This window comes from Teleopsis dalmanni, chromosome 1 (assembly GCF_002237135.1).
Source record: "Teleopsis dalmanni isolate 2A chromosome 1, ASM223713v2, whole genome shotgun sequence".
Lineage (NCBI taxonomy): Eukaryota > Metazoa > Arthropoda > Insecta > Diptera > Diopsidae > Teleopsis > Teleopsis dalmanni.
The window spans coordinates 132453347-132465662 of record NC_051846.1 but is presented as its reverse complement, the minus strand read 5'-3'; the positions used below and the strand labels follow the sequence as shown (position 1 = coordinate 132465662).

The following is a 12316-nucleotide window of genomic DNA, read 5'->3' as shown; positions in this document are numbered from 1 at the left end:
AAGTGCAAAGAACACTTTTACAAGAATACTTTTACAAGTATTCTTTGTCCAAGTGTAACAGCCAGAGAATATAGGAAGCATCTTCAAATACTATCGGAACCATCAGATCTTAGTCCCATATAACATCTGTGGGCTTATTTGGAAAACAAGATTCGCCAGCACACGATTTCCAGCAAGGATATGTTAAGAAACGTCATCAAGGACGAATGGCTAAAAATAAACGCACAGGATACTGCAAAGCTGGTAGAGTCAATGCAAAGACACCTAAAAGAGATTATTAAGGGCAGAGGTTATCCCAAAGGCTATTAAATATAATATTTCTGTGTATATAAATTGCTTTAATTTAAATATTAAGAAGTGAACGCAGACTTTTTCTGCTTCGAAAACTGTTGCTTTTGCATAGAAGTATGTTTTTTTTTTAAATATTAACTTTTAATTTTTTATGTTTGAACTTAATTGTTGTATCTTTAATTAAAATAAATCAGAAAACGAAAATTATTTTGAGTAAAAATTAAAATTTTGTGGGTGAACGCAGACTTTTTCCTCTATGTGTATATATGCATGATGAAAAGAATTTTTATTTTAACAATTACTACACAATTTTTTTACTTTGTCAAAACACTTTCATGACTAATTATATATACTTAATAACATCAATAATAATTATATAGCACTGTTGATTTTAGTTTAACTATTCTTTATTTATAGATGATTTATATAGCAAATTTAAAATTTATGTTTAAATTTAAGAAAAACTGATACAAAAAATCATGTCTGTATTTACTCGTTAAAATGAAAATATATACAATAATTTTCCCAATAACACAAATTTATACAATTTCTTCTAATTAGAAGAAATAGCTACATGCTAATATGCAGCCACAAATGTAATAAATATTTAAGTTATAAGCCCAACCAACTTTAACATTTGACAATTCTAGTATGGTGAATAAGTAAGAGAGTTTTTTTGTGCGATATTACACAAAGAGACACAATTATTCAAAATTTCCTCTCAGTTTCTTCTCTTTATCTTTTTTGATTCAATGTATTAAATACTCATTGCTTCTGGTTTAGCTGTCATTTTAGTTATAATGTGATTGTCTATTGAAGTGATGTACTTGCGGCTTCACAGCACAAATTTAAGAAATTATGCTTGTTTTAAAAATATTTGTGCAAATGTATAGTTAAAAGTGCAACAAAAATATTTTCTTATCAATAAAGTTGTTTAAAAAAATTATATATGTATAAATAAAGTAGTGCATATTCAATATTTCAGTAATTTAAAGTTTTGAATATAAAATTTGTGCTATATAAATAAAATAATTGTGGTTTGAACGGGATTAATATTAAAATAATCAATAGGAGTAATTGGAATTTGGCTGCTTATAATACATATTCAACTAACTATGAATTAACATGTATGAATAAATGCATTTCAGAAATTCCAATCACACTACAGCCCAGAGAGTGTACTAACAACATCAAATGGTGCATCATAAGTTGTCATACACGGTTACTAATTATCACTAATATTATTGAATTATTATAATGATATTGGACTGTTACAATTTTTGTTATAAATAAACCGCAGATTTTTCTATATTTTGGAATAATTAAAATACTTCTACAAATTGACTAAGTACATAGTTCCAGCTTAGCAAAATATATTTTAAAAGGGTAAAAATCAATAATTTTGGTAAATATATACGTATTTGTATTGAATGCACATTTAATAAGTACAATATATATTTTATTACAATAGCAATTTCTTTAAATAATTTACAGTATACAAATATTAATTTGTGTATAATTAAAATTATTGTTTCAATGTTATTAATGTAAATGTTTGCAGTTGGTTAGCTATACATACACATAGCCAATAAATTCTGCGTACACCTTACGAATTTTGATATGTGATAAAGAAACACAACATAATTAAATATTTTATATTAAAACTAGCTGACCCGGCGAACGTTGTTTCCCCTTGCAATTAATTTTCCTGGCTGAGTTGAGTTATAACATTTGTTGTTATTCAACTTAACCTTTAGCATTTTAATGCGAAAATTATTTTGAATTGATTTTTTCTTTTGAACTGCAAAAAGTCCACATGCATTACTTATATTACAAATATTTTCATGTTACTTCCAGTCCTTATAAGCACTACTTTTAAATGAAAAAAGGTTTTTTTAATATTATATTAACAGTTTTATTATGAGCTATTATGTTATCTTAAAGCTAAATCATGAACAATATTTTTTGTTAAGCCATTTTGACCGTAGTTACAGAGATCAGAAGGTTTTCCAACACGGGAACATGCAACATATAGTCGCCCATGCGAAAAACATGGATTTTCCAAATTCAGTCCACATACTTTTAATGTTTGACCTTGAGATTTATTAATTGTCATCGCAAATGCTAAACGAATTGGAAATTGCAATCGTTTGAATTGAATTGGATCATCGGTTAGTATAATTGGTATGCGTGGAAGCAATATATTTTCTCCTCTGAATTTTCCACTTAATATTGTTGATTCAATTAAGTTCCCCATAATTCTTTTAATTACTGATCTTGTTCCATTACATAATTTTAGTGGGTTTAGATTGTGTAATAAAATGATTGGTGAACCAACTTTTAAAAGTAAATTGCGTGGTGGTAGTCCTGGCAAATCAAACAAATTTAAGTACTCAGTGGGATAATTCACAATCTCGTTTTCATCTACCACTGTGTCGATGGATTTTAACGAAATTAAATCACCAGGTAGCATAGCTTGAATTTTTGAATTGATTTCATCGACATCTAAGTTCTTGGCAGCCAGAAACGCTCTATTTTGAAGCCATTGATGGTTCTGATAATTTTGAATTAACAATATTACAAAAATTTTCCGGCAATTTAATAAAGTGCGTATTTTCATGAAGACTTACGTTTCCATTAACAATATCCAGCAATGGTTTGGCAAACAGTTCTGCAGCTAAATCTCTCTGTAGTCCAACACGCATGTTTTCGGTAATTCGCAATATGTGGACACTTCGCCACAAAATAGATGATTTAAGGCAAGCATTGATTTGTTCGCTTCTTGTGACAAATTCAACCAAATCTTCAGAGCTATACTGAAGTTCGCGCTGCATATCAGTTGCCAAACGATTTGGCGAATACAATCCTAATAATTTAAGTGGTTGATTTGATATAAGTAAACATAAGTCTTCGATCATAATCAAAGCTTCGTTATAAATTTCACGATTGAATTGAATATTTAAGTCATGATTTGTTGTTCTATGTCTATGTAGTACATCTTCACTCATTGAGCATTTATATTTATCCTACAATTCTTTGGGATTATTTGGAAAACATGTTGTCAACAATATGGCGAATAATTGACGAATTTGATGTGGAAAAGAACTTAATACTGCATCCCGGAGTGTAATGTCCCAATGATTATCGCTTTCCAGCAATTGCAATTCTCTACATGCCATTGACCATTGACAGTTCTCAAATACTCATACGATGTTGGACCGCGTACATTTATCAAAAGCAGTCTTAAAAAAAAACACTCTCGTTGTTTTGGATGAACAGTATATAAACGACCCAGTGAGTTTGCTGAAACTAATCCTGGATAACCATTGACTGCGCAACACCTCGTTTACGTGGCTGCCACTTTTTTAAAGTTTTGTTTCATGTGAAATATGCTGGAACTTCCGAATAAAGTAAAGTTCGTGCGTATTGCCCAAAAATATTTTGTTGTTTATTCAATTCAAAGAACTCTGTTAACGTAGTTTTTGGTGCTGTTAATGTATACTTAAATGTATTACAGCTGGATCTCGTTCGTGTATTTGAAAACCAAAAATTCACCATGTGGCTTCGTTACTGCTGATATATCTGCCCTTTTGGTAGCGTGTTATTTCATAATTTTCGTTTATATTTTGAACTGCAAATACTGTGATATGGACTACCTTTATGAACATATTTGCAAATGTATTTTATTAATTTTACGGAGCTACAAAATTCTACATTGATGTGCGCTTTATATATCTTGGATAACAATGGCGAATATATCACTACCCATCTATTGTCTACTTCAACTTCATATTCAATATTTCTCAACTTTAGTGAAAAGGATTGGCCTCCATTTTCCGAATTCCAGTTTCCAGTTATCGTATCTCTAACAAAATCTTTTCGAAATCCTTTTGTGCATTTATCATTTTCCATGCAAGGCGACGTCATATTTAAATTTTCGCATGGACCATGTATCATATTTTTTTACCACAATTTCAAATAGCTCTTTGTCAATATTTGGATTTGGAATGTCTACGAAAACTATTTTATTAATTTCTTCAGGTCTGATTTTTTCAACACACCAAATTAAAATATGAGCATGTGGCAAACCTCTTCTTTGCCACTCAATAGAATACATCCAGCAACGTGTTTCTCCAAATACAGAGTGTTTTACAATTAAATCAATCAAAGATTTTAATTTTTGTTTAAACACCCGTTCGGTAATATCGGGACGATGAATCGGCGTTTGCCCAGGTAATAACAATTTGTCCAGGTAATAATAAATTTTCATCTATATTATTATAAATATATTTGCCATGTTTTATCTTTACGCATAATTTTAATGTCTCGTTTTTCAAACTGTTCGCCAACTATTACAACAGCGACTTCATTTATAGTTGGAGCGTTAATTCGTCGTGTATGTTCTCCAACTGGTACTTTGTCGGCTTTGATTACAATCATGTAATTGTCATTTTGTAATCTGTTCGATACTCCTTTAAACAATTTCATTAACTGATTGATCTCATTTACAAACGCTTCTAAAGATGCAACTAATGTTTTTCTGCATTTATTTCAATATGATTATAGTTGCATCTTGCATTTACTCTATCTTCCTCACTGCCCATGAAGTAAATTTGCAGAAATTTGGGGTCCTCATCGGGCATCGATAGAAACGAACCAAATCTATGATAAACTTGACCTTGAATTTTGAAAGTTGTTTCAACATTGAAATTGTTGTTACTTGAATTTTTAACTACATTTGTTATTCCAAATGAGGTCATTTGAATGCATGTTAAATTTGTAAATCCACAATTCAAAAAATATTTTGGATTTAAAGAAAAAGTTTTTTAACTTTGTTAAAGTAAAAAATGTAAACAAATTATGAAGTCACACAATTTTATAAGATTTTATAACTTATCTGCGCAATGACTAACCTTAGTATTTAATGTTCTTGGCGGTATATAGAAGATTTAACAATTGCATACTTACAATTGCTGTCGATTAATTGCACTTCATTCAATAATTTTTAATTTTCACAATGTTCATGATATTTTACTTTTATCGCTTTAACGAATAGCTATTAAATAAAGCTTCTAATAAATACCGCCTATTTTCACTTTAAGATGCAGATCAGTAAATTTTTAAATGTTTTTCGTATACTTTTTGTGTTTAAATTTATGAATAACTTTTTGCACTCGCGCAACTTACATGTATTCTCAAGAATGGTAGAATTAGGGTTTGAATTGCTTTGACTATTTTCAAGCAATTATTTTTGACTACGAAAATAAAATAAGCAAAATGCAAATGCTTAACAAAACGTACACAATACAAATGTGTGTGCACACAACTGTGTACAATCGCGATTGTACGTTTTGTTGTTGCATTTGCATTTTGCTTATTTTATTTTCGTAGTCAAAAATAATTGCTTGAAAATAATCACAGCATATCAAACCTGGGATAGAATACGACATTCGAACAAATTCCCGTTACGTGATGTATTTGGCACGGTTTCCATGGTTGCCATGCAGTATAATAACTTGACAAATTAATTTGAATAAATTTCAATTAATAATTTACATTTACAATTTAAATTATGTAATAATAATTTAAAACAAATAAATAATATAAAAATGAAATAAAAAAGATTCGTGAAATTCTTATACAATTAAATGTATAAATGTTAAATGGAATCAAATTGCTTTGTATAAAAATATAACAACAATTTACTAAACCGTTTTAATTTAAGTATGCAAAATTAAATTACAAACTAATAAGATACAATTTAATGCAATTAATTTATTTGCAAGCTTCTAAATGCTTCATTTTAAATAAATATATAATAAAAAATTGGTGAAATTAAATATCATATGAAATTATTATTTCTTTCAAATACATATTGAAAAATATAATTTCATTTAAATTAAACATTATTATATAACATAAATGCATTTATTAAAAAAAAATATTTTGACCAATTTTCAGTTTATTTCAATTAACATATAGAATTTCTATTTTATCTGTCATTTCTACTATTTCGCAAAAGTTCGAACAATGTACACAAAAATACACAAAAATACACAAAAATAAACAAAGAGAAAATCAGTATCATTCAAACTGTCGGACAGTTTGAAACGGAAATTATTAAATTTATTATTTAAGTGAAAATTATAACTAATATCGAATGTTATAATAGCCTATGTTACGCCGAAAAACTATATAAATATGATCTGAGAGTATCAAGAAGATTAGTTAAGTCATTAAAAAGTTATTGAGTAACGAACAGACGAACAAACGATTTTATATATGTATAGATAGATAGATTTTTACATACATGTAATTGTTCTTTGAAATTTTAAGTTTAAATAGCAAAAGGCAAAAATTGTATACGTTTGGTTATTCTTGAAATAACGAGATAAATCTGTCGCTGCATGTATATATAGTCCCCATAAAGTCTGCGTACAGTGATAAAAAAGCTGATAAAATCGGTAGAAATATTAAAAATAATGCTAAATTTAATACTTTGTTGGGTAGCCACGCTGTTTTAGAACTTCTCTTAATCTTCAGCAGTAATTTTCGACCATTCTGCTTGCATTGTAATCCGCAAAGCCTCTTTACTTGTTATCACATGCTGACGAATTCTTTTTTCCAATAAATCTCAAAGATACTCAATGGGATTGAGATCAGGAAATTGTGGAGGCGTTTTAAGCTGTCTTGGAACATTGTACAAAAGTCAAAGTTTAACAATCCCCGCTGTGTGTTTTGGGTCATTGTCCTTTTGGAACCAAAATGACGTGAACAAGCCCAAATTATCTGCACTTTGTTTCAAATTTCTTTTTAAATAGTTTAAATAGTCCCATTTATTCATTGTCGATTCTATAAATTTCAACTGGCCTGCACCATCAGCCACCATGCACCCCCATACCATAACTCCACCACTGTCGTGTTTGACTGTACCAACAAGATTTTGTTTCTCTAGCGCTGCTCCTGATTTCCGCCACACAATTTGACGACCTTCTATACCAAAGATGCAGTACTTGCCTTCATCTGAAAATATTACTTGTTTGCAGAACTCCGGAAGTTTATTTATGTATTTCTTTGCAAATTTAACGCATTTCAACGCATATTTTGTCTGTTTACAATTGAAATATACGGTTTCTTTCTAGCGACTCTACCACGATATCCAGCTTTATGTAATATTTTTTTAGCAAACTTCGCACAAATACTTTTTTAAATGATTGATTTACATATTTCACTATTTCCGAAGAAAAAACACGAGGGTTGATCTTTAGCATATGAACTATTTTTTACTTTTCTCGGACTGATAAAACTTTTGGACGCCCAGGACACAGTTTAGATGTTAAAATTCCGGTTTCTTTGAAGTTGTCTGCTATGCGCTGGACTGATGAATGCGTTCTTTCAATAGTTTCATCAATTTTTCGGAAACTTTTTCCATCTTTCCATAGTTTAATAATTATTTTTCTTTCGTGTACACTAATTTCTCTTCCCCTTGATTCCATACTTCAAAATAGTAATTACTTAAAAATTAATTAATCACTGAGCTCGCTAAATGTTCAATTCAAATGCTAAATAATACCAAATGAGCAAAAATAAGAAAAAACTGCTTAAAAATTAACGATATTATCTAAACAAACAATGTGTACGGAGACTTTATGGGGCCTATATTTACATGCAGGGACAGATTTATCTCAAGAATGAACAAAGGAATACAATTTTTGTCTTTTGCTATTTGAACTTTAGATTTCAAAGAATAAATATATGTAAAAATTTTAATTTAAAATATTTATTTATGTTATGTTTCTTTATCACATTACAAAATTCGTAAGGTGTACTCAGACTTTATTGGCTATGTGTATATAAATTTGTGTTTATGGAATTCTTAGTTACAGAAAAGTAGTTCAAATTTCATCCCTTTTAATTTTTAGAGTTCACAGCTGTTTTATTGTTTGGCAGTTTTTATTTTTTTTATTACATTTGATCCGTATATTTTAAATTTGTTAACATAGTTATGACAAAATCAGGGATTAGAGCACGCGATTTAATGCATGCAAAGTCAATATATCTGCCTGGATTTTAATTTAAATTCACACGTTTATGCGTTGTATTAATTAATTCAATTAAATCAGTTAAAAATAGTGCTGGTAATATTCGGTCTTCAAACTATTCGAAACCTACGGTTATTTGGATAGCACTCAAATCTTCGCAGAATTCCATTTGGAAAAGTATTAAATATGTTGTGTATTATTATTATTTATTATGGATTTAAAAACATTCGTACAGCACTTGCAAAAACTTATAAAATCTAAATGGACAATAATTTATTTGTTGTGTCAGATTGACATACAAAAAGTGCATGTTCTTAACATTATTATTCTTTTAAATTATTCAATAATTAATCCTCTGTAACTTAAAAGTTTTTTCATTGTATCGGTTATTAAAATTGCTACCATTTAACTAGTGGCGTAACTACAGTTTTTAGGCCCATAAGCAAATTCTAACTAAGGGCCTCCTGCTAACATCTTTTTATATCCTTTACACGAAAAAGTGTAAAAAGGGTATATTAGACTTGTCAAGATTTTCGAACCGCATTAAAGGAAATGTCGAAAATACTATAAAGTATATATCAGTAAATGTATATATACTTTTTCAGTTCAAACTACTCTCTTAGCCCTTTGAACCCTTCAAATGAAACTTTACACATATACTTTTTTTCGTAAGCGGACCCTGTTCACTATTTGATTTGATTGAAATTGGTCTACTAATTCCTATAGATGTATGTATTTTTATTTTTCCTAACAAATTTTTCAAATCCGGAAATCCAGACCACCATTGATTTGTTTGATGAAGCATTGAAACTTCTATTTTCTTGAATAGGATCCTTCGGAAATGGTCCTTGTAATCTCTTGTGGTCGGAAGATATATAATTAATTAGCGTTTAATAGCATCAGTTATTTTGACATTAATATAGTGCCCAAAATCAGTTGATTTGCTTATTGTTTCATTAATGATTTTGAGGTCTGTTTCAGTATTTGAACAATGTGTCAATATATTCTGTGTATAACAATTAGCAAAGACAACATTTAAATCGTTTACTCCTTCACTTTTGTTTTCATTTATTTTTAGAAAATTGTTCAGTTTTGGTAATTCCTTTAATGTTTCTTATCGTTCGTTTTGCTCTTTTCTTTTCTTGGCTCCACTTAAATGTCAATACAAAGATATTTTAAAGATTTTCTTGAAATTACAAATGCAACCTTGTTCAAAAACCAAAATTTATGTTATTCCAACAAAAAACGTTTCGTCCCACTTTTAAAAATGTATTAAAAATAAATGTAATAAATATATAAATTTATAATAGGACCCCCTAAGTTCGGGGGCACGTCACTGCATTTAACAAGACTAACTTCTTCTTCGGAGATAAGAGCTTTATCAAAAAAAAGTTGTCTATGTTCTCTAAAAACCGGGCATACACGTATGAAATATGTATTCAATTTCATAATGATTACACAAAGAACAATCACGTTCTGATGTATTAAACTCTGATGTATGCCTTTACATTTAAAAGCACGGTCGATATGTGCTAAGTATTTTCGTAATAAAAACCAGGGTTCGTATTTGCTCACTCATGAGCAAGAGTCAAATTTTACGTGAGCTCAAAATGGGCTAATGAGTGTGAGGCCTAAATTGGCTCATATTAAAGAGCTGCTCACCAGCGTGAGCCTTCAATTTGTTCATATTAGAATGTTGCTCATGAGGTCTCACGAGCCGAGAGCTCAACTGCTCAATAAAAAGCGATTTACTTTTGATTACTTTATTTGCTTTATTTATTTTTGTATACTTTACTTGATATGTGAAAATATATAAGTGCCTATAATGGATTGACGATCACTAATAGACAGTAGAAAAATTTCTACTGCTGGTAGAAAAAATCAAATTTTGGTATTATGAATTGCAAACCGATAGAAGTTTTTCTATCAGCAGTAGATAACTTTCTCTACGACATTTGAGCAGTAGAAGTTTGTCGATCGTATACAATAAATGCTGTAAAAACGCTTTATGCAGTCAATTTAACATATAAATTTAACATAATTTTAATATTACTAATTTAATAGTTAGTAATAATTCATATAGCTTTAATATAATAATACTAGCTGACCCGGCGAACGTTGTTTCCCCTTGCAATTAATTTTCCTGGCTGAGTTGAGTTATAATATTTGTTGTTATTCAACTTAACCTTTAGCATTTTAATGCGAAAATTATTTTGAATTGATTTTTTCTTTTGAACTGCAAAAAGTCCACATGCATTACTTATATTACAAATATTTTCATGTTACTTCCAGTCCTTATAAGCACTACTTTTAAATGAAAAAAGGTTTTTTTAATATTATATTAACAGTTTTATTATGAGCTATTATGTTATCTTAAAGCTAAATCATGAACAATATTTTTTGTTAAACCATTTTGACCGTAGTTACAGAGATCAGAAGGTTTTCCAACACGGGAACATGCAACATATAGTTGCCCATGCGAAAAACATGGATTTTCCAAATTCAGTCCACATACTTTTAATGTTTGACCTTGAGATTTATTAATTGTCATCGCAAATGCTAAACGAATTGGAAATTGCAATCGTTTGAATTGAATTGGATCATCGGTTAGTATAATTGGTATGCGTGGAAGCAATATATTTTCTCCTCTGAATTTTCCACTTAATATTGTTGATTCAATTAAGTTCCCCATAATTCTTTTAATTACTGATCTTGTTCCATTACATAATTTTAGTGGGTTTAGATTGTGTAATAAAATGATTGGTGAACCAACTTTTAAAAGTAAATTGTGTGGTGGTAGTCCTGGCAAATCAAACAAATTTAAGAACTCAGTGGGATAATTCACAATCTCGTTTTCATCTACCACTATGTCGATGGATTTTAACGAAATTAAATCACCAGGTAGCATAGCTTGAATTTTTGAATTGATTTCATCGACATCTAAGTTCTTGGCAGCCAGAAACGCTCTATTTTGAAGCCATTGATGGTTCTGATAATTTTGAATTAACAATATTACAAAAATTTTCCGGCAATTTAATAAAGTGCGTATTTTCATGAAGACTTACGTTTCCATTAACAATATCCAGCAATTGGTTGGCAAACAGTTCTGCAGCTAAATCTCTCTGTAGTCCAACACACATGTTTTCGGTAATTCGCAATATGTGGACACTTCACCACAAAATAGATGATTTAAGGCAAGCATTGATTTGTTCGCTTCTTGTAACAAATTCAACCAAATCTTCGGAGCTATACTGAAGTTCGCGCTGCATATCAGTTGCCAAACGATTTGGCGAATACAATCCTAATAATTTAAGTGGTTGATTTGATATAAGTAAACATAAGTCTTCGATCATAATCAAAGCTTCGTTATAAATTTCACGATTGAATTGAATATTTAAGTCATGATTTGTTGTTCTATGTCTATGTAGTATATCTTCACTCATTGAGCATTTATATTTTTCCTACAATTCTTTGGGATTATTTGGAAAACATGTTGTCAACAATATGGCGAATAATTGACGAATTTGATGTGGAAAAGAACTTAATACTGCATCCCGGAGTGTAATGTCCCAATGATTATCGCTTTCCAGCAATTGCAATTCTCTACATGCATCATGATATGTATTGTATAGCTGACCATTGACAGTTCTCAAATACTCATACGATGTTGGACCGCGTACATTTATCAAAAGCAGTCTTAAAAAAAAACACTCTCGTGGTTTTGGATGAACAGTATATAAACGACTCAGTGAGTTTGCTGAAACTAATCCTGGATAACCATTGACTGCAACACCTCGTTTACGTGGCTGCCACTTTTTTAAAGTTTTGTTTCATGTGAAATATGCTGGAACTTCCGAATAAAGTAAAGTTCTTGCGTATTGCCCAATAATATTTTGTTGTTTATTCAATTCAAAGAACTCTGTTAACGTAGTTTTTGGTGCTGTTAATGTATACTTAAATGTATTACAGCTGGATCTCGTTCG

At 29.8% G+C, this 12316-nt stretch overlaps 2 protein-coding genes across 2 annotated transcripts; both read right to left on the bottom strand.

Moving 5' to 3' along the window:
* Nucleotides 1-2224: 2224 nt before the first annotated feature.
* On the bottom strand, nt 2225-3299 carry LOC119666172. Its single transcript, XM_038075455.1, has 3 exons — nt 2922-3299; nt 2564-2845; nt 2225-2515 (listed from the first exon to the last, which is right to left on the bottom strand). Exons 1-3 carry the CDS (start codon nt 3297-3299, stop codon nt 2225-2227), a joined length of 951 nt encoding a protein of 316 aa, XP_037931383.1.
* A 7402-nt stretch (nt 3300-10701) lies between these two features.
* Nucleotides 10702-11473, bottom strand: LOC119666171 (ATP-dependent DNA helicase PIF1-like). Its single transcript, XM_038075454.1, has 3 exons — nt 11399-11473; nt 11041-11322; nt 10702-10992 (listed from the first exon to the last, which is right to left on the bottom strand). Exons 1-3 carry the CDS (start codon nt 11471-11473, stop codon nt 10702-10704), a joined length of 648 nt encoding a protein of 215 aa, XP_037931382.1.
* Nucleotides 11474-12316: the final 843 nt, after the last annotated feature.

Bases quoted from the DNA above. Each gene is read 5' to 3' on its own strand.
- LOC119666172 (XM_038075455.1), bottom strand. From the start codon at position 3,299: ATGAGTGAAGATGTACTACATAGACATAGAACAACAAATCATGACTTA. The intron at 2,846-2,921 runs GTAAGTCTTCAT...CAAAATTATCAG, and splicing joins TGGATATTGTTAATGGAAAC to AACCATCAATGGCTTCAAAA. The intron at 2,516-2,563 runs GTAATTAAAAGA...ACAATATTAAGT, and splicing joins TATGTAATGGAACAAGATCA to GGAAAATTCAGAGGAGAAAA.
- LOC119666171 (XM_038075454.1), bottom strand. From the start codon at position 11,473: ATGTGTGTTGGACTACAGAGAGATTTAGCTGCAGAACTGTTTGCCAAC. The intron at 11,323-11,398 runs GTAAGTCTTCAT...CAAAATTATCAG, and splicing joins TGGATATTGTTAATGGAAAC to AACCATCAATGGCTTCAAAA. The intron at 10,993-11,040 runs GTAATTAAAAGA...ACAATATTAAGT, and splicing joins TATGTAATGGAACAAGATCA to GGAAAATTCAGAGGAGAAAA.